Source organism: Citrus sinensis, chromosome 2, assembly GCF_022201045.2.
Source record: "Citrus sinensis cultivar Valencia sweet orange chromosome 2, DVS_A1.0, whole genome shotgun sequence".
Lineage (NCBI taxonomy): Eukaryota > Viridiplantae > Streptophyta > Magnoliopsida > Sapindales > Rutaceae > Citrus > Citrus sinensis.
Genome location: NC_068557.1, coordinates 32,345,640 through 32,363,781, shown reverse-complemented (window position 1 = coordinate 32,363,781; position 18,142 = coordinate 32,345,640). Strand labels below are relative to the sequence as shown.

Genomic DNA, 18,142 nt, shown 5'->3' with positions numbered 1-18,142 from the left:
TTAAGACTGACTGAATGAAAAACTAACTAAAGACTTCTAAGTGAGAAAATTAAAGTTTAAGAAGCCAAGCCCGGGGTTAAAGTATTTTCACAAACAATGCTTATACAAGACGAAGTTATGGTTCAATGTATCTGGACAAATAACCAGTTCATTGAACCTGGTCGTCCTGAAACACCAATAATTTGGTTCAATAAACGAATAATAAAAACTCTACAAATCCAAATTCCAAATCTCGGCGTATATTTTCCACGTCCTAATCGGATAGCTGACATGGAAGTGGCTGCCACGTGGAAAATGGTGGTTTCCTGCATGGACTGCACATGAACACTCGATCATGCGTATGGCGTTAAAGCCTTGGTGCATGGAGTCAGCAGGTCATAGTAAAACTTAAGACTTGGTCAAAATTTCTCCGGTGAGAGAATCTATTGTACGCGAAGGTACACAGTAAAACAATTGAGCCCGTCTCCATCGACCATGCACATCATTTGCTGATCAACCATGTCCACATCCATGCTGTCGGACCATATTTGAAATCAAAATATTTCATTAACAATTGATTCTTCTTTCTTTTTTTTTGGGACGAATATTAACAATTTTGATTTTATTCTAAATATTTACAAGTGAGAATCTAAATTGTATTAGTTAAATAACTTTTTTTTTTCAATTTTTAAAAGATAATTCTATCTTTATTATTCTCTACTTTTATGTTTGTGCCCAAGGCTTGTTTTTTTTTTTCCCCAAGATTTTGTGCCCCGAGCTGCATCAACAGAATCCTCTCATTTTTATTTCCAATCAATAAGGTGGAATTACTTATTTTTTCCATTTTGAAACCCTCAACTGGGGCAAGTTACGCATGATCATAAAATCCTTACCTCATCTGTTAATATAGTTTTTTTTTTTTTCTTCCCGCTTTGATTGACTCAATGCTGACTCACCCCAGTGTAATTTGATTCACTCAATTAATTGGTAGATCATTATAATTTATTTTCGGCCAACATTTTAAGCGTGTGATTAAACCAACTAAAACTTAATTACTTGTCTTGCCAAAAACCGAAACGAACACTGAATGTGGCCGTCAAAACGGTCATTATACATGCATTCAAAGGGGCAGATTCATTGGTACACACCGTAACAAACCTATGTACATGCAACACATAATTAAAACAGTAACACTGTTCGTGTTTTCCCACAATTTCACCGAATGTTGTCATCTTCTGGAATTGTTGCTCACGTTATATATATATATCAACACGGTGGCACCATAGTAACGACACACAAGAATTTCCTTTTCCAAGAGGAGTGTCGCTTTTTATTTAAACCCCAGGAGCCAATCTCTTTCTTCTAGCCAGCCAGCTATTGTTAATTAGTTTTCAGTAATAAATGGCGAAAATACCAGTGAGGTTTAAGAGGGTAGCGGCGGCGTTTGATGAGGTGGCAAAGGCGAGGATTTGCGAGAGCAGCGGCAGCGAACACTCGCCGCTGCCGGAGAGTTTTACTGATTTGTCCCATCTTGTAAATTGTTTCATTGAGAAAGATGGTGTGGTTGTTGATGAGAAAAATAATAAAGACGACGAAGATGAAGACGAAGGGAATGACTCGGAAATGGGAAGTTATTGGCGTGATTCTGAGAAGAAAGAGATGTTACAGGGTTTGTTTTTCGGACGTCAGTGTGATGATCAAGATCATGATGATAAGCGAAGGATTCGTGAAGAGACAGAGTTTGCATGCACCGTTTTAGGAGATGCATCGTCGCCGGCTTTTAAACGACGGCTGATGAGTCATTTGCGTGATAAAGGATTTGATGCTGGTTAGTTTCAAATATTCAACTTTAATTAATATATATATATATATATATTAAAAAAAAAGAATTTTTGATCAATAAAGAAATTTAATTATGCAAATTTGCTCATGCTCCTTTTTTATGTCTAATTTTACCAAATTACAACAAACAGTTTGGGATTTTGACTTAGTTTGATAACAATATGTATGATTATTTACCAATTTAATCGTTGTTGTTCTCCGTTCGTTATTTAAATTTATACTTTTTTGAAGAAGCTTTTGAAAGAATTAGGAGATTACAAAGACAAAAATTCGTAACTGGAATTTGGAGTAGAATAGGAGTATGAATGAATTGATGTCAAGCTGTCAATTAAAAGTAGCTAGGTAGGTAGGTACTTTAGCTACTTACTGTGCTTTTTCATTAGATATCAGCGCTAACACACAATAGATTCAAAAATAAAAACAGATTCATATATGGATAGTAGTTACAAACACACCCTAAAATCAATCAAAATTCCTTGCAGCTTCTGGCACGTTAATTGCTTAGTTTATATATCTCTTATCTGATTCCATGAATTATGTATGTAAATCAGGTCTCTGCAAGTCACGGTGGGAGAAAACTGCCAAGTTCCCATGTGGGAATTATGAATTTGTAGACGTGAATCTTGGTGCAAATCGATACATTATTGAAGTAAACTTAGCTGCACAATTTGAAATTGCTCGTGCCGCGGATGGTTACATGTCTCTAGTGAATCTTTTCCCACCAATATTTGTTGGCAAACCGGGGACGCTTAAGCAGATTCTGAGGCTAATGTGTGGTGCTGCTAGAGAATCAATTAAGTCAGCCGAACTGTCTGTGCCGCCATGGAGGAGGAATGGATACATGCAGGCTAAATGGTTTAGTCCCTATAAGCGTACGACCAATGCAGTTGCGAGTACATTGAAATTTGAAGGGGGGTTTGCATCAAATCGGTCAATTGGTTTTGTAACCTTGCAAGTGAGTCCTTATAACTGCAGAGATAACTTTGCCAGTAAGGCTGGCTTGAAATTTGGGCAGCTAACTGCTGCATTCAGTCACGGTGGCGATGACATGGGCAATTAGCTCAAGGAGGAAATTTTGTATAGATCAAATTATTGCATAGGTTGTTTTAGAAGTAATTATTTTTTGTTTTTTGTTTTTAAATTATTTCGTTAGGAGCATTGGGTAAGTGATTGAATCTCTGATTTTGGAATTAGCTGGACGCCAATGCTCCTTCAAGAATTGGATTACCCCAACCAGGCCTATGGCTAGTATGCATCCATGCCTGCGTTAACGTTTATTCGTGGGCTTCTTTTTGTACGAATATTTGTCTCGTCGAGTTATTGTACTTGTAAGTTAAGGTGTTTCTGGAATGGAGTTGGGGTTGGAGCCAAAGAATTGGGCATCCGCGTAAGCAAAATTGGACGCAAGAGCCTTGTTTTGTTTAGATAGTTCAATGAAATGCTATTGTGTATGCAACTTTCTGGCCTCAAATTAGGAATGAGGCTTATGGAATAGGTCCTGCAATTATTGATTATAAATAGAGTTCTTCTCTAGATTAAGTTTCTGCAAATGAGGGTCCAAAAACAGAAGGTTCATTCACTCTTTTCAACTCAGTATTAATGCATTATAAAAATGACATCTATGTAATGAATTTCATGGCATCCAAAAGAACTATTAACAACCCATCACTTCTTTAAAACGCACAAAAGAACAATAAAGATAGTTTCTTTCAAGGTCTCCTCCCAAAAAAAAAAAAAAGGTTACAGATTCTTCATTTGCCAAAAATAATGAAAAAAAGAAAAGAATGAAAAATGAAGACCAAAACTGGAAAAGTAAGAAGAAAATACAGAAAAAAATATATATAGACACCGTTTGACGCAACACTGCTGGGAAATCAAGGCAGATTGCCTGGAAGGTGACATATTTTTATGTAAGAGAAGGGTCTCTTAAAAAGGCTAAATCCTATGCCATTTCCTTCTTCTCTCCCCTTCTCGTTGAACAATTTCCTTGTTGAAAAAATAACAATATTTTCTAAAATAAATCAAGTAAGTGTAAGAGGTTCGGTAAGCAGATTAGTCGACTGGAAACACAACCACCGGCCAGTAAACCTCTCAGCCATTTGATTTAATTTAGCTACAGCCGCTCTGGCAGTTCAAGATCAAGGGTATCTTATCATTTACACCCTAATCTTGGTACATGTAGCCTCATCCATGAGCATAACAAAACAATACCAAGACTCAATATCCAATAACCCAGCTCAATCACTAACACTAATTGTGCGAGAAACCAGAAAGAAAAGGTTTGCAAAGTTAAAAACATTTCGAAGCCCTACCCAGCGGCTGAAGTGGTGTTTATATAACGAAATATATAATGACCTAGACCAAGTTTGGGTCAGGAGGAAAGATCTCAGCCGCACATCGCACAAAAAACTAAATGCGATCCAGTGTGATGCAGTGTTCTGTAAAGCACATGCACCCGCAGCAGCATTTTGTTTTAAATTTGTCTATGCTAAGTAAGCCACTTGTCGCGGGCCGCTCAAATCTCCCGTAACCGGAGATTAATGCCGATTGCTCGTAATAAAACTCATCTCGTGACAGACTGTTTCATACAGTTCAGTTGTTTCCGATACCAACTCTTTCTTGCTTCAACTTTTATGATAATTTATTTAGACGATGCGACAAATCTAGTAATTAGTAGCATTTGATAATCGCCGCAACAATGCGAAATCATTTGTTCCCAATTATTCAAGATTTAGCAGTACCCGTAGCAAATCCACACATGGCGTAACATGAACACAAATCAGCTTCCCTTGAGTCCATAAATTAACATTGATACAGGCACCTATGAGTTGCTATAGCTTTAAAAATTTGTTCAACTCATTCAAAGATTAATGGTACAGAAAAATTGTCCATACATAATCAGATTATTTATCAACGCCCACCACTTTTTAAGTCAGCAGGCAAATATGTGGAAAAAGTAAATAATAAATAAATAAATAAATACAAACTCCAAGAATATGAATGAGCAAAATGCCCAGAAATCTATCATCATATTCTCAGCTGAGAAACAAATTGAAAACAAGCCTCCAAGTATATCACACACACCACCAAAAAGAAGGGGGGAAAAAAAAACTATTGGCATGCACGCCAGACTTCTCTATAAATTAAGACCTGCAAAAGAACTGGAAAATCTAGTATGAGGTAACAAAGTGTTATATGGTGAAGCTCGTAACTTTGAAAATGTAAAGCATGAGAGTAGACTATTAAAATTTGGTAAAAGATTATCAGTCAGTGGCCTCAAAACCTACAGAAGAGGGCAAAAAGAAGCTGGTACTTTCTGCTACTAGCTGAACTCATCTGGATTCTCTTTGCTCCGAATGACAGGGACGCCATCTTCCCTCCAAACCACTCGCTCCTCACATAAAGCTGATGCAACATCCACATATAATCGATGTTCCTACACTCAAGAGGAGAAAAGCCAAAGCCAATTTTGAATTGCAAGATGCAACAGTAAGTAACAAGTCCATATTTTCATCATACATAAGTTGTTCCCTTAACAACAGGAACTTGGTTTCATCATTGGAATGATAGCAGATGCCTCCTAAATATCAAATTTACTATTAAGGGCATTTATAATGATGGCAAATACTCAATTTCATTGCAAATAGAGGTTGATCATTCAGTGATTCCCAAACAAGCATCTTTTCAAAAGTAAATGATAAATCACACTACCTCCAGAAGAACTCTTGCAGCCAGATCCTCTGCTGTGTCATTCCAGAGCACAGGGACAACTCTTTGGGCAAGAATTCGTCCCGTGTCATAATGTTCATCAACAAAATGAATAGTTGGACCAGAGTATCTGACCAAACACAAAGAGAAAAGAAAAAAAAAAAAGATGAGAAACTTTCTCCGTATTTAATATAGTAAACAAATATGAAGAGGATGAGAGCCATAGCACATAGTTTAAGAAGACAAATAAGGGAAATAAAGTGACAGCAAACGCTGCAAAGTACCTAGCTCCAGAAGCAATCACTGCTTTATGCACCTTCATACCATAATAGCCTTTGCCTCCAAAGGCTGGAAGCAGTGATGGATGGATATTTACAATGGATCTTGGATAAGCTCTAATCAATTCCATAGGTATTAGTTTCAGGTATCCAGCTAGAAGAATGAAGTCAACATTGACTTCGCTGATTAACATAAAACAGCAAATGCAAATAAGTGTTATCTATTCTCAGGTACCTGAAGATTATCAGAAAATACACAAGAACTTTATTGTGAGTAACACTCTACTGCTACAGAAACTCAATGATTAGGAAGCTGAAAATTAATCCATCATATCCAATTTTTTCTGCAATGCATTATGACTTTTTAGTTTATGACTACCATGTAAGCAATAGATTTTATAGCAACAGTCGTTCTAGGAGATTCACAATAAATATGAAAATATACAGTGGCTAAATGAAAAGAGTCTAACCTAAGAGCAGCTACAAAATCATTTGGAGATAAACCATTAGGCTCATCTTTAGTTTTGGGGAACAAAATAACCGGGATGCTGTTATCTCTCGCATACTCTGCACCTCCACAATCTGTTACACAGAGGAACATAGTATAAATTAATAATAATGCAAATTTCAACCTTTTTTTTCTTTTCCTTTTTGGGAAAGAGGAGCTAATTTTAACTTAGAAGAAAAAGATAGAAAGGGCACCGATGAGTTAATTTTAACAATCTATTATGCTTCTCAAGCAAGTTTAAATATTTATAGCATTGCTGCTCAGCAAGCACACACACATTGAATGGATGGAAGCCACTCTTTTTATCAGAGTCAGAAGACAAACACAATCTGTAAACGTGGGAACTCGTATTAAATAAACAAAGCAGAATTATCTCATAATGAAGTCCATAATTACAAATTCAAAATACAAAGGAGAGGCTAAGCACCTAAAACGAAAACGTGTGAGGACAATTTAAACGTAATTTACCGGGTTTATTAGTGACCAAAACGACGACGTCTCCATAAACAGAACCAGCAAGGCAGGCGGCGTGAATGGACCGGAAATTTGAGCCACCGCCGGACACGAATACCGCCAGATTTTTCTTCTTAATCCCGGAATCAAAATCTTTCTCATATTTGTCACCATTATTTTTTACTTTTTCCGCGAAATTTACACACTCTAGTCTTCTAGAAGACCGTAAGCTTTGTGGAACCAACAACTTATGGGCTCGGAAAGAGGCCGACAGGTGAGAATGAGATTGAGCGAAAGATAAAGATGGTAACTTTCTGGGAGTTTGTATTAATGGAATTGTGGAGCCAGAGAGGAAGCTGTTAGCCTCCATTGAAAGGAGTGGCGATGGGAAAATTAGTGACAAACAGCGGCGTTTGCTATGGTTAGGAGTGGGTAAAAAGTAAAAACTGTTGTACCGGAAAAAACCGAACCGTCTTTGGTTCGTTTTTTAAAATTAAGAAAATCCATGGGTTTATATGAGAAAGAACTAAAAATTAATATATATATATATATATATAAAGAAATCGGTTCAGTTCAATTTAGATTATTATTTCCAAAAAATTCATTAAAATAAATTATTTTCATTCAATAACCTTTTTTATTACTAATTTATCTTTAAACAAAATTACATGTAAGGACGAAGAGAATTTAATAAACAGATAAATGTTGCGAACTTGGTGGATTTCCACCACAAGACAAAACACTCAAATCACACAAATGAGAAGCATATGCTGATCAAAGCTGATTTTGGAAAATCTTGAAAAAACGCGCATAAGCCTTGTAGCCGTGCACACACCGCTCATGTGCTTCTCACATCAAAAGTGGAGACAGCATGATATCATAAACACGCCAGACTGCTTATACACTTTGTATGCTATTATTTATCAAAAATTTACAATCGAATAAAATCGAGACGAAGGCATAGCTTTCATGCCTTACGTACTCCCCCTTCCATTTAGTTAATTACTTATCCTCTAATACTTCCTAAAATCACTCTACTTACAACATGTTATCAGCACACGATCGCTTTGTTACAAGAAATATTATATTCCCTTATTATATTTATATTTCTTATACTAATATAATTTTTCCCTGTTTATTTTTTGTGATAATGTCCCACCTCATAAAATTTGAATTTAATGCCTTAAAAGTTTTTGACAAAAACTACTTATCTTGGGTTCTCGCTATTTGAGATCCACTTAGATGCCACAGGTCTTGGTAATATTACAAAGGCTAGAAATAATCCATTCCCTCGAGATCGATCCACAATTTAATGGGTAAATACTCGTTTAATTCTATATTTTAATTTAAGTGTCTGTTTACTCCTTACGTTTAAAAAATACCTCAAAATATCAATACCCTTAAATATGTTACACTCTTCTTACCCTTATTTTTTTCTTTGATTTAAAAAAAAAAAAAAAACTCTTGCTACAATACTCATGATATTAATTTATTTATCTATTGAAAAAGTTAATTAGCAAACTAACCAATAATTATTTATTAGTAAATTAACTAACAAATATCATTATAAAAGAATTAGTATTTTCTGTTCCCTTACAACAACCTTGCTATTTATTATTTTATAAATTAATTAGTACCAGCCAGCTTCAGATAATGTTTAATACCCTTATAATAATTTTAGTAATAATTATTTATAAACAAATAAATTTATAAAATTAATCGTAGAGGTAAAATAATAACACAAAAGATTTACACTAATTTTTATTTTACTTTGAAGGCTGATTTAATAAATTAATTTTTTTCTTTTCATTAACATCCCCAAGAAGTATTGTTGCAAAATTATTATTATAAAAATAAAAGAAGTAAGGGTAAGAATATAATATATTTAACAATAAGAGTGTTTTAAAATACTTTTAAAATATAATTACTAAACAAATATTTAAATTAAAATATAAAAACTAAATAAATATCCTTATTTGACAGTGCCTAAATTGTAAGGTACTCTTTAAAAAAAAATATTATTTTTGTTAAGAGCATTGGATATTTTTATCGATGTATAGAGCAAAAATCCAATATTTAAATCTGGCGTATGAATTTGTACATAATTCTAGTAATTTAAGCATTCTTCGACTCGCAGTGTAGGTCTCTGTACTCCCTTACAAAAGATTTTCAAACTTATAATGTAATATTGAAAAAAAAAAAAAAAAGGATTCGATAAAATGCGTCGTCAAAATTATCAAATCTTGCTCATTTGTAATTTTTATTACTGAACCAAAGAATTGATGATATAAAACATCGCGTAGGTATGGCGGTGAATTTTAGCAACTCAAAACTAAATTGTCAACCATCCCAATCCCAAAAGTTCCAATCATTGCGCTTTAGAAACCGGACCACAATTTGAACGGTCCTGATTGGCCCACTATTCAAATCTACCCAAACTAAGAAACCGCAGAAGATAATAGGCACACCTGTCTCTCACTCTCTCTAAAGTTCCTAATTGTCAACCGAGTCACACGACTCTCAACTCAGCCCGATACGCCATCAAAATTAAAAGAATCAAATAATGGAGGGAGTCGGGGCCCGACTCGGCCGGTCATCGACCCGGTACGGTCCAGCCACGGTGTTCAGCGGACCGGTCAGAAAGTGGAAGAAACGATGGATCCACGTTTCTCCGTCTAACAACAGCAGCGGTAACAACAATCACGCTCATCAAAATCTCAATAGCAGCAGCAACGGTAACGCTTCTAGTACTAATGGAAATAATGGCTCGCATTTGTTGTTGTACAAGTGGGCCCCACTTTCTCAGCGAGATAACGGCGGTAACAACAACGGTAACATCATTAACGGTGGCGGGAAGGATTCTGTTAAGGATGATACGGCGCCGGATGAGCCCCCTCGGCGGAAATTCAAATACATTCCGGTATTTCAAAATGCTAAATTTTTGTTCTTTTTTTTGTGTGGGATGTTTTTTGATTATGTGAATTTGTTCGTTAGGTTTTGGGAGGTTAAATTGGTTGATGGGTTTGTTGTTGGTGATGTTCTTAATTGCTTGATTTGTGATATTGGCTTTTGATTATTAATTTTTAACTATGATTTAGTGTTTATTAGATAGTTTAGATTGAGAGAAGAGGGAGTTTATTGTGGGTTTGAGGAGAAAAAAGAAGAGAAGGAAATGGTTTATGTGGTTTTCAAACGAAATGCGGAGAACTTTCAATCTGAGTAATTGGCTTTTGTGTTATTGGTTTAGAGATTACATTGGATTCATGTTGTGAACAGGATAGGTTCTTTGTTTGAGACTACATTGGCTTCAATATTAAGTTATTTAGCTTTCAAGTTAGACCAGTGTTGAATTGCTAATAACAATTTATTGCTTTTCTTGCTTTTGGTTGACTATAGGCAGTCACTTTCTGACTATGTTATGTCGTGTTTGATAATAAGATGTTTTTGGTCTGACACATAAGGTATCAACTTGAACTCTATGCTTTTTGGTTGAATTAATGGACTGGGAGTTGATATATGACCTAGACATTTTTAGATCCATGTCATTTTCTTTTGATTTATTGAGCTTTATTATCACTCGGCTGCTTCTTAATACCTTTGTACATCAGTTACTTCTGTTTGATTTTCTGCGATAGTGGTTGGCTTACGTGTTGAAGTCAATAGTGCAATTGTTTGTACATTAGGAATCTAACATTGATGAATCAAAATCATGTGTTACATCAATTATACTGGATACATGATACCTTTCTTTCATTATCTTATCTGGCAGTTCTGCTTTGTTTGGGGAAAATCATTCTCCAGCTAAGGACTGCCATTTTTGTTCTTACTGTAGGATATTTTCATCTCATATGATTGTCAACCAGTCCACCCACATTGATGTCTGTCTCAGCTGATACGATGTAATTTTAAAACCAGGATATTGTGGGAATATAATGCTCATGTTGAGGGCACCCAGAGTATGTTATAAGCTGTTAGAAATGGACACTTTTGTCTTGTTTTTGTTATTTCTATATCCTGGTTGGATTATATGATTGTGACATTTGAACATGGAAATATTGTCTGGCGAAAGAAGTTGGTTTTGTATAAGCTAATTTCTCCTGCAAAAAAGGTGCTATGAAGGCATCTGTTATTTTCTATTTATTTTTTGTGGTTGTTGCCTTGCTTTGTTGCTTTGTCAATGATGATAATCTTGGCTATTTGATAATGAAGATTGCCGTGCTAGAGGAACAAAAAAGAGCTGCGGAAAATGAGGCAGCAGAAAATGCTGAAAATGATGCTAAACCTACTAATACTGATCCAAGTGCAGCTGAGCCAGTTCCCAGGAATGATGGTTTTGATGGAAAGCCTGACATTAATGATGTACCTATGGAAGAAAATCAGGTGAATGCTGCCTATCATTTTCATGATTACTCTTGTTCGGTGCTTGTTGGAGTGCCTGAATAGTTTTTGTGATAAAATGCCATTCATGCGGACTGATTTATACTGAAGGCTTGTATGGAATGATGCTTAAGGGCATTTGCTTTGATTTCATTTTAAAAATTGGAGTGAGCTATGCGTTGTCAGCAGACTGACTTTCCCTTTTTTTTTTCTTCCCCCCTTAGATGGTGTTCCCTGTGTTTATACTGATTTTAAAAACAGTAAAGTCTGCAATTTGTAGTACAGAACAACAACTGTGTATTGTTCACCTGGAGTTCTTTGTTGTCTACTTCTGGCCACCATCAGTCTCATATTACTTGATGTGCCTTCTGATAGCTACTGTAAAGCATTCTAGAAACTGTAAAGCTTGCATCTAATATGCCTTGGACATCAATTCTGTCTCAGGATGATGAACAGATAGTACGGCAGGATTTAAATGAGAGCACTTTGGATTTGCGTTTAGGTTTGAAGGCACATGATGGCGACTCTGACTCTAGAACTGATCAGACCTGAGATGGGAAGTTGGCCAGAAAGAATTAAATTGCAGAGAAAGGAAGAAGAGAAGGCCCCTCTGGTTTGTCTGATAAAGAGATCAAATTTTACTGCGGGTATCTTAGGAGAAGGTAGTTGGAATGAGTTGTGTTTGTATTCCCTGTCATTTATTTGATGCTCCCATGTGGAGCTGATTGCAAATTTTATTGATTGTGTGTAGTAACAATCTATTTTTTATTGCACCATTGGTTTCCCTTCCCCCCTCCTCTTTCTCTTTTTTTCCTCTTTTCTATGTAATCTTGGGACATCATTTGACTTATTGCGGAACATACAATTTGATACATTCCTTAAACCAAATGTAGTTTGTTATTGCAGAATCATTGGACGATATTCTTATTTCTTTCTATACAAACAGCTTTACTTGACTGATTAAATCAACCTTTCTGAACAAACACTTAAGACACAAATCCTGCGTATTTTTATGAATTAAACGGTAGTTAGCACGAACATGCTGGAACACCCACCAAGTGCAATGGTTGAGCATTATTAATGGATAAAAAAGAAAATGAAGTTGCAAGGTATCGCCATTTTGTTGGACCAGAATTGTTGCCTAATATTTTCACATAGCTTTACAAGTCACAACAACAATCAGCATTGGGTTGAGGGTTAAAAAACCTTAACAACGCAACTTGAAGCCTTAAGGAAGGCAAGCAACAATGTTGTGCTTTGAAATTGAATCAATTGCAAGGGAAGCGGCAATGCAATGGAGAGTAGGGTAAAGTCACCGGTGGTTCAATCACCATAGAGTACAAGGAATTAAGAAAGTTTTCGTCATCATTCTTGTGCAACAACTGCTTGTGCCTCAGAAAAATAATCATGCCTGAAAATGAGAAAGAAATTATTTTTTCCAAGGTCACGATGATGTGGCAAGGACAATCATGCAAAACAAAGAACATTGCATAAAGAATACAGCAAGAAAATCTAGGGAATTTTTTAGTACTCAAAAGTCAATATATAGCTCATTTCATTTGATTCTCATTGTCTTCCACCGTTTTATAATATGTTTAGTGCCCACTCAAAGTTACAAAAAAGGAAGAAAAGAAAAGGAGGCTGGGTTTGCCAGCTAATCTGAAATCAAGCACTTATTAGGGAAACAGTCGGAACAAGAATACCCTGGTAGAGCCTTGTTCTTTCTGATAACAAGAGACGGGAAGTATAATGTCCTAATATCTATCATTGGTAGCATAAACTTAATTTTACATACTGTAGCTTGCGTGAAAGCTGGTAGAGCCCTGTTCCTGCCATTGCAAGGTTTACGGCAAAAAGGTTCCAGTTTTTCTGCAATTAGTAATGAAAGATAACCAAGGATTAAATGAACCCAAACTTCTGTCCCAGAATTGTCATGTGAGCAGAATCGTGAAACAAAGAAATTCTTACCAAAGGGGATCTAGATTCTAGCAAAAGGAAAATGGGAACTAAAATGTGAAATTAGTGAAATCTTAGTTTCTGTTTCTGTGTTATTTTCATCCTTCAAGAGCTTGTGAATTGTGATCTTACATACAAATCAAACATACCGGAGTGATTACAGTGCTGTAGCGTGACCAGATCAGTCCAGTGCATGTAACCGCTGGAAACAAATGCAAAGGGTGACAAGAGGTATAAGAACACTACAAATCGGTCATCAGTGCAGAACAGGAAAATGCTAAAAAAGAAGTTACAAAGACGACTTGTCCCCATATATAAAACATAAAGGAACAAGAAAAAGGCACAGCAGTCCAAGATAAACATACCTACTTGCTGGGGATAGGAAAGATTTTCTGGTGGTTTAGAGAAGTCAGCAATATTTGCTATGCTGATGCCCCATTTAAAAGTAGGAGCCCAAAAGTGAACTGCAACGATGCAGCTGTTGTTAACTTATGAAAGCAGTCAATACACAAAGAATTGACAAATGATAACATGAACATAACCTTAATTACGACAGTGTCTGACAGATCATAGTTTGCAAAAAAAATGATAAACCATTTCTGTACTGATCAGTCCATATCAACTAACCCTTCCCTTCTGTATATCTATCATAGCACACACAATGTAGATCCAATTCACAATTATCTCAATGTATCATCAAAAGGTTTTGAACATTTGATTGGCTATTACAAAAACCCACTCAAAAATTTATCTTTAAAAAGGTTGTGAATTCAAAATCAGCCATAACTGCTTTTCAAATATTTCCACTAAACTAAGTTCAAAGGAAACAACTTTGAACTGTTAAAAAAATAAAATGTGTAGGCATCAAAACATGGATGCGAATATTCAATCTTTGAACAACTAAATAAAGAGATAATAAGAGCATATTTTTACGACTACATAAATAAAAAAATTATAAAAAAAAATCAACGGTTTGGTTAGAGTAGCAAAAAAGATGGGGGGGAGTCAACTCACTGGTTTTGGGACCGGCAGGGTGGTTCCACAGAGCTTGAAGCTTTGACGCTGCCATAGATTCAGCTGTCTCTGTCTCTCTCAATGCGTGCGAATGCGACTCTTCACGTGTTTGTTTGTGTAAGTTTTTGGCCTAAAAGTGAAAAATAGGGAAATTATCGGTCACGTGTACTTAAATTGTTCTGTTATAAACACACCATTTGTAAGGGTAAAGAGCCTTATTACACCTAAATCTAAATTAGTTGGGTTCAATGCGGTCGTCGGAAATCGGGTGGTTTAAACCAAAAAAAAAAAATTATTCTATTATAAAAAATGATAGAATATTTTTAAGTTATTTTATTTATTTACCCTAAATTTATAATATGAACCGTTTATCCCCTAAATTGTCGCTTGAAATTCAATTAGTTAATTTATTAAAAATTAATAAAATTATAATAAAATGACCTTTTTTTATTGAAATTCAATTTAGTCTTAAAAGGACATAAAAAGGGATGAGACTATTTATTCTCTATAAGTTATTTTAAACATTTATATTTTTATTAAAAATTATAAAAATACTTATTATATAAATTATTATCAAAGACAATTGATTATGAATAAATATAATTTTGAACACCTATTTAACACGCTCAATCAATATTAAATTCTTTTAACTTTAAACATTATACTTCTTCTTCCCAACACCTCCAACAAATATTTACAAAATGGCAATAATTGAAGGAAAAAATGATAGAGGTTAGAGACAAAGTTCACGTACCCTCATGAAGATCGAAACTTGACGTATCTCCAGATCATTATTTGATCAATTCCTTTAAATTTTGTTCGGTGTTTCCAACTACTGGTATTGATAGTTGATAATAACTTTTCTGGTGAAACTAATTGAAACTGAACTTGATGCTCAGGCCATAGCCAACAAGTAGATATATATGGTGATTAACTTTGGTAGATTTGAAATCACCAGAGCGAGCCATTTTTTGTTTAAATTGATTAATTCATATACAGTGGTTAAAGCAAGTAAATTGATTTTTTTTTATATAATAGTAACGTAATAATTGATTATCTAACTAAATAATTAAACTTTCCTTAAAAAAAAAATGTTTGGAGTATTTTTTGAGTGTGTAGAGTAAACAAAAATAATTAACTTAAAATGTTTAAGTGAGAATTTTTTTTGACATTTTAAAGAGTGCGTAAAGTAGAAATTAATTTTTTAAAACTAATAGAAAAGTCTACAAAGTAATAGAGTATTCATAATAATTTTTAAAGTGTAAATAGCCCCACTAATAAAGAAATTATCAGTCATATTAGCATATAGCATAAGTTTATCTTGTTAATAAAAATACTATAAAAGTTTAAATTTATTTGATTTCTATCCTAAGTTTATAATTTGTATCAACCGGACATCAAAATATTAACACTGTGAGAATATTTAACAAAATTTAATTAAAATGGCTATTTTACCATTAAATTCAATGACATTTTCGACTTTGCACCATAACTAACAAAATAAAATTTAGCTTTTTCAATTTCATAATCAAATTTAAAGATTGGATTGATAATGTTTATGAATTAGGATTTAGGTTATTTTAAATTATTTTTAATTAAACTATTATTTCATTTTGTATTTAGAACATTAATATCTAAATTACCTTGTGACGTCAATAATTATAAACTATAGTTAATGTTTTGATAGATAGTTGATACAAATTACAAATTTAGAGGTAAAAATTAAAAACATTTAAATTTTTTTAATATTTTTGAAAACATAGTAAACTTAAAATAGACGATTAATAATTTTTCTTTTATTTTTTATCTAGTATGTTAAATATCTAAATTATCCTAATAATATCATCACCTCCTAATGAAAGTTAATGTAAATTATAAATTTAAGATGTATGAATAATATAATTTTAAAATATTATAATATTTTTAATAACAGGATATTTAAAGAATTTTTTTTTTAAAGGATAATTCTAAGTCACACGATTAACAATTTCCGTAAAATATAAAATCAAAAATCGGCTGCCCTGTCTCTGGTCCACGCAAAAGCCAGCAACGAAACACCTCATGCCACCTGGGATTTAATTGGAGTCCTGTACGCACCGTGGCAGCAAAATGATTACAACAGTATTCCTTCTTTGTTTGTTACTGAAGCGTTGTCGTTTAAAGAGGCAACGACCTCTTTGTTACTTTGTAGAGTTTGTACAATATTGTTTTGTTTGTTATGCTGAAAAATTAAACAGTGAATCTTCGAAGCAAACTGCAGTTTCATGGATTCGCAGAGCCAAACCACTTCACTTCAACGGCTTCAAAATGTCGAAAAGGTAACGGTGTTAATATGGAACAAAAATATGAACTAAAAATTAGTCTTTTTTTTTTTAAATGGAAAAATGTCTTCGATTTGGTGCAGAGAGTGGTTAGGGTTTTAGAGCTAGCAGGAGGAGTGATGGATGAGCTGGCGAACCCAATGGGTCCCAGAAAAGAAATCATTAACAACCATTGCCGCGAGTTCATGCAATTGATTAAGGTCCGTTCCTTTTCTGCCCTAAATTTAGATTGGTTTCAAATTTGGATTACTTTTTTGAACAAATTCAGAATTAAATTAATATTCTTGAGATGCTTGATGTCAGTTTTGTCAAATAGTAGACAATGACTTTTGCTTCAAAACTGGAGAAATTTTCATGTTTTCCATAAAATTTAATGAATAAGAAATATGAAGATTGTTGGGTTATGTTTGGCTTGTGGAAATTGAATTTTCAAGTAAGAATTTGGGGTTCTGGTGTTTTCTTTAGGATATCCAAGTGACATTGCGGGATGAGATTAAGAGTGCATGTGAGTACCGCCCATTTGAGAAGTGTGATTATAGTACGAGAATATTGAATGAGATCTGTTGCAAGAAACTGGAATATGTTCTTTCACAGTTGGATGCGATGAAGCAGACCATTGATGAATGCAATGATACCTGTTGAAGCTGCTATCAGCTGCATGTGATAACTTTCGCAGGTGGATTGTGTGTATATCAGTCCTAGTTGCTACCAGGGTTATTGTCACATGCTATGGAGTATAATGTTAATCATCCTTTCTGTAGGAGTGTGAGAGAACAATATGGACTTCAGCTTTTAAGTTTTTTTATCAAGGAGGATATGAAGACTGTTCTCTTTTCCTTTGCATGAAATTTACTATATAATTGAGTTGGCAGATGGCACAGAATTTTTCTGTTCATTATTACTGAATCATGTTGTTTTTATTTGTAAGTTGCTCAAGAAATGCAGTGTGAAGCTTATGTTTTCTTTCATTCCCGAGACGACTTATTTGCTAGTGTAGAGATTCTTGCTACTAGGCCATTGATGCTTTGGGAAATTGCAGTCTTCTTTTTTGGGTAGTTTGCAACTTTGCATTACAGATGAATGAAGTTTCCTCTATTCTGCTAAATTCAATTTTGGTGTTGAAGTCGGTCCCGAAATATTTCATTTAGAGGATAAACAGAGAAAGTAAAAATATAGTTGATTGTTGATAGCCAGTTTGAGATGATTCTGTATGGGTTGTCGCTACTCTCAGTGTAGTTCATGTATTCCTGCAAAATCTGGCAGCTTCTCTGGTAGGGTTCTTTCGCATAGCCTGACAAGTTGAACCTTTGAATGGCCAAGGATAGCCCTCCAGCTGTGGAGCCATAATCAATGGATTTTCCATTGTTAGTTTCTGAAAGATAATAATCACAGCCAAGAGGCTGCAACTGCAATGAAGATGAACCTGTGTAAGTCTGCGACTGCAATAAAGATGAACCCGTGTAGGAATTTGGCTAAGTGATGGTCATTTTCATTTGCTGAATTGTTTGTTTGAAGCCGTACATTTGATGATAATGCTTTTTTGCATCCATGATGGGCTGAATTTGTAGTTTTATCGTACTATTCAAGGTATTTTAAAAAATTCAATTAAAAAAATAACTTTGGACCATTTGACATTCGAGATTTTCCTTTATTGTTATTATTATTATTATTATTATTATTATTATTATTATTATTTGGGTGGGTTA

At 34.4% G+C, this 18,142-nt stretch overlaps 5 protein-coding genes and 1 non-coding gene across 8 annotated transcripts; 3 read left to right on the top strand and 3 right to left on the bottom strand.

The window, feature by feature from the left end:
• The first annotated feature begins 1,268 nt into the window (after positions 1-1,268).
• On the top strand, positions 1,269-3,218 carry LOC102630800 (uncharacterized). The gene is made up of 2 exons (XM_006467283.4): positions 1,269-1,807; positions 2,373-3,218. Exons 1-2 carry the CDS (start codon positions 1,381-1,383, stop codon positions 2,879-2,881), a joined length of 936 nt encoding a protein of 311 aa, XP_006467346.2. The 5' UTR covers positions 1,269-1,380; the 3' UTR covers positions 2,882-3,218.
• Positions 3,219-3,509: 291 nt separating this feature from the next.
• LOC102631099 (phosphoribosylglycinamide formyltransferase, chloroplastic) lies at positions 3,510-7,272 on the bottom strand. 2 transcript variants are annotated; one of them, XM_006467285.4, is made up of 6 exons: positions 6,784-7,272; positions 6,278-6,389; positions 5,814-5,990; positions 5,533-5,659; positions 5,109-5,257; positions 3,510-4,982 (listed from the first exon to the last, which is right to left on the bottom strand). In XM_006467285.4, the coding sequence occupies exons 1-5, from the start codon at positions 7,136-7,138 to the stop codon at positions 5,144-5,146; spliced, it is 885 nt and encodes a 294-aa protein (XP_006467348.2). In that variant the 5' UTR covers positions 7,139-7,272; the 3' UTR covers positions 3,510-4,982; positions 5,109-5,143. The 2 variants fall into 2 exon arrangements, with proteins under 2 accessions (XP_006467348.2, XP_006467347.2); XM_006467284.4 differs by having other exon boundaries at positions 3,510-5,257.
• On the bottom strand, positions 3,849-3,943 carry LOC112497374 (small nucleolar RNA snoR109). Its single transcript, XR_003064172.2, has one exon. It is a non-coding gene; the product is annotated as a small nucleolar RNA snoR109 (small nucleolar RNA).
• A 1,974-nt stretch (positions 7,273-9,246) lies between the features above and the next one.
• LOC102606699 (uncharacterized) lies at positions 9,247-12,053 on the top strand. Its single transcript, XM_006467286.4, has 3 exons — positions 9,247-9,688; positions 10,978-11,148; positions 11,590-12,053. The coding sequence occupies exons 1-3, from the start codon at positions 9,332-9,334 to the stop codon at positions 11,695-11,697; spliced, it is 636 nt and encodes a 211-aa protein (XP_006467349.2). The 5' UTR covers positions 9,247-9,331; the 3' UTR covers positions 11,698-12,053.
• Positions 12,054-12,263: 210 nt separating this feature from the next.
• LOC102606998 (mitochondrial pyruvate carrier 4) lies at positions 12,264-15,007 on the bottom strand. 2 transcript variants are annotated; one of them, XM_052435424.1, is made up of 6 exons: positions 14,870-15,007; positions 14,116-14,245; positions 13,467-13,589; positions 13,251-13,303; positions 12,941-13,014; positions 12,264-12,556 (listed from the first exon to the last, which is right to left on the bottom strand). In XM_052435424.1, the coding sequence occupies exons 1-6, from the start codon at positions 14,873-14,875 to the stop codon at positions 12,511-12,513; spliced, it is 432 nt and encodes a 143-aa protein (XP_052291384.1). In that variant the 5' UTR covers positions 14,876-15,007; the 3' UTR covers positions 12,264-12,510. The 2 variants fall into 2 exon arrangements, with proteins under 2 accessions (XP_052291384.1, XP_052291385.1); XM_052435425.1 differs by having other exon boundaries at positions 13,467-13,565; positions 14,870-14,993.
• A 1,258-nt stretch (positions 15,008-16,265) lies between these two features.
• On the top strand, positions 16,266-17,404 carry LOC102607294 (mediator of RNA polymerase II transcription subunit 11). Its single transcript, XM_006467287.4, has 3 exons — positions 16,266-16,433; positions 16,520-16,636; positions 16,902-17,404. The coding sequence occupies exons 1-3, from the start codon at positions 16,380-16,382 to the stop codon at positions 17,076-17,078; spliced, it is 348 nt and encodes a 115-aa protein (XP_006467350.1). The 5' UTR covers positions 16,266-16,379; the 3' UTR covers positions 17,079-17,404.
• The last annotated feature ends 738 nt before the right edge of the window (positions 17,405-18,142 follow it).

Excerpts from the sequence above, each read along its gene's own strand:
- LOC102630800 (XM_006467283.4), top strand. The coding sequence starts at position 1,381 with ATGGCGAAAATACCAGTGAGGTTTAAGAGGGTAGCGGCGGCGTTTGAT. Across the intron at positions 1,808-2,372 it reads TGATAAAGGATTTGATGCTG|GTCTCTGCAAGTCACGGTGG; the intron begins GTTAGTTTCAAA and ends TATGTAAATCAG.
- LOC102631099 (XM_006467284.4), bottom strand. The coding sequence starts at position 7,138 with ATGGAGGCTAACAGCTTCCTCTCTGGCTCCACAATTCCATTAATACAA. Across the intron at positions 5,991-6,277 it reads GATTTTGTAGCTGCTCTTAG|CGAAGTCAATGTTGACTTCA; the intron begins GTTAGACTCTTT and ends TATGTTAATCAG. Across the intron at positions 5,660-5,813 it reads GTGATTGCTTCTGGAGCTAG|ATACTCTGGTCCAACTATTC; the intron begins GTACTTTGCAGC and ends GTGTTTGGTCAG.
- LOC102606699 (XM_006467286.4), top strand. The coding sequence starts at position 9,332 with ATGGAGGGAGTCGGGGCCCGACTCGGCCGGTCATCGACCCGGTACGGT. Across the intron at positions 9,689-10,977 it reads GGAAATTCAAATACATTCCG|ATTGCCGTGCTAGAGGAACA; the intron begins GTATTTCAAAAT and ends TTGATAATGAAG. Across the intron at positions 11,149-11,589 it reads TACCTATGGAAGAAAATCAG|GATGATGAACAGATAGTACG; the intron begins GTGAATGCTGCC and ends ATTCTGTCTCAG.
- LOC102606998 (XM_052435424.1), bottom strand. Across the intron at positions 13,015-13,250 it reads ACAGCACTGTAATCACTCCG|AAAAACTGGAACCTTTTTGC; the intron begins GTATGTTTGATT and ends TACTAATTGCAG. Across the intron at positions 12,557-12,940 it reads CAGCTTTCACGCAAGCTACA|GCATGATTATTTTTCTGAGG; the intron begins GTATGTAAAATT and ends TCTCATTTTCAG.
- LOC102607294 (XM_006467287.4), top strand. The coding sequence starts at position 16,380 with ATGGATTCGCAGAGCCAAACCACTTCACTTCAACGGCTTCAAAATGTC. Across the intron at positions 16,434-16,519 it reads GGCTTCAAAATGTCGAAAAG|AGAGTGGTTAGGGTTTTAGA; the intron begins GTAACGGTGTTA and ends GATTTGGTGCAG. Across the intron at positions 16,637-16,901 it reads AGTTCATGCAATTGATTAAG|GATATCCAAGTGACATTGCG; the intron begins GTCCGTTCCTTT and ends TGTTTTCTTTAG.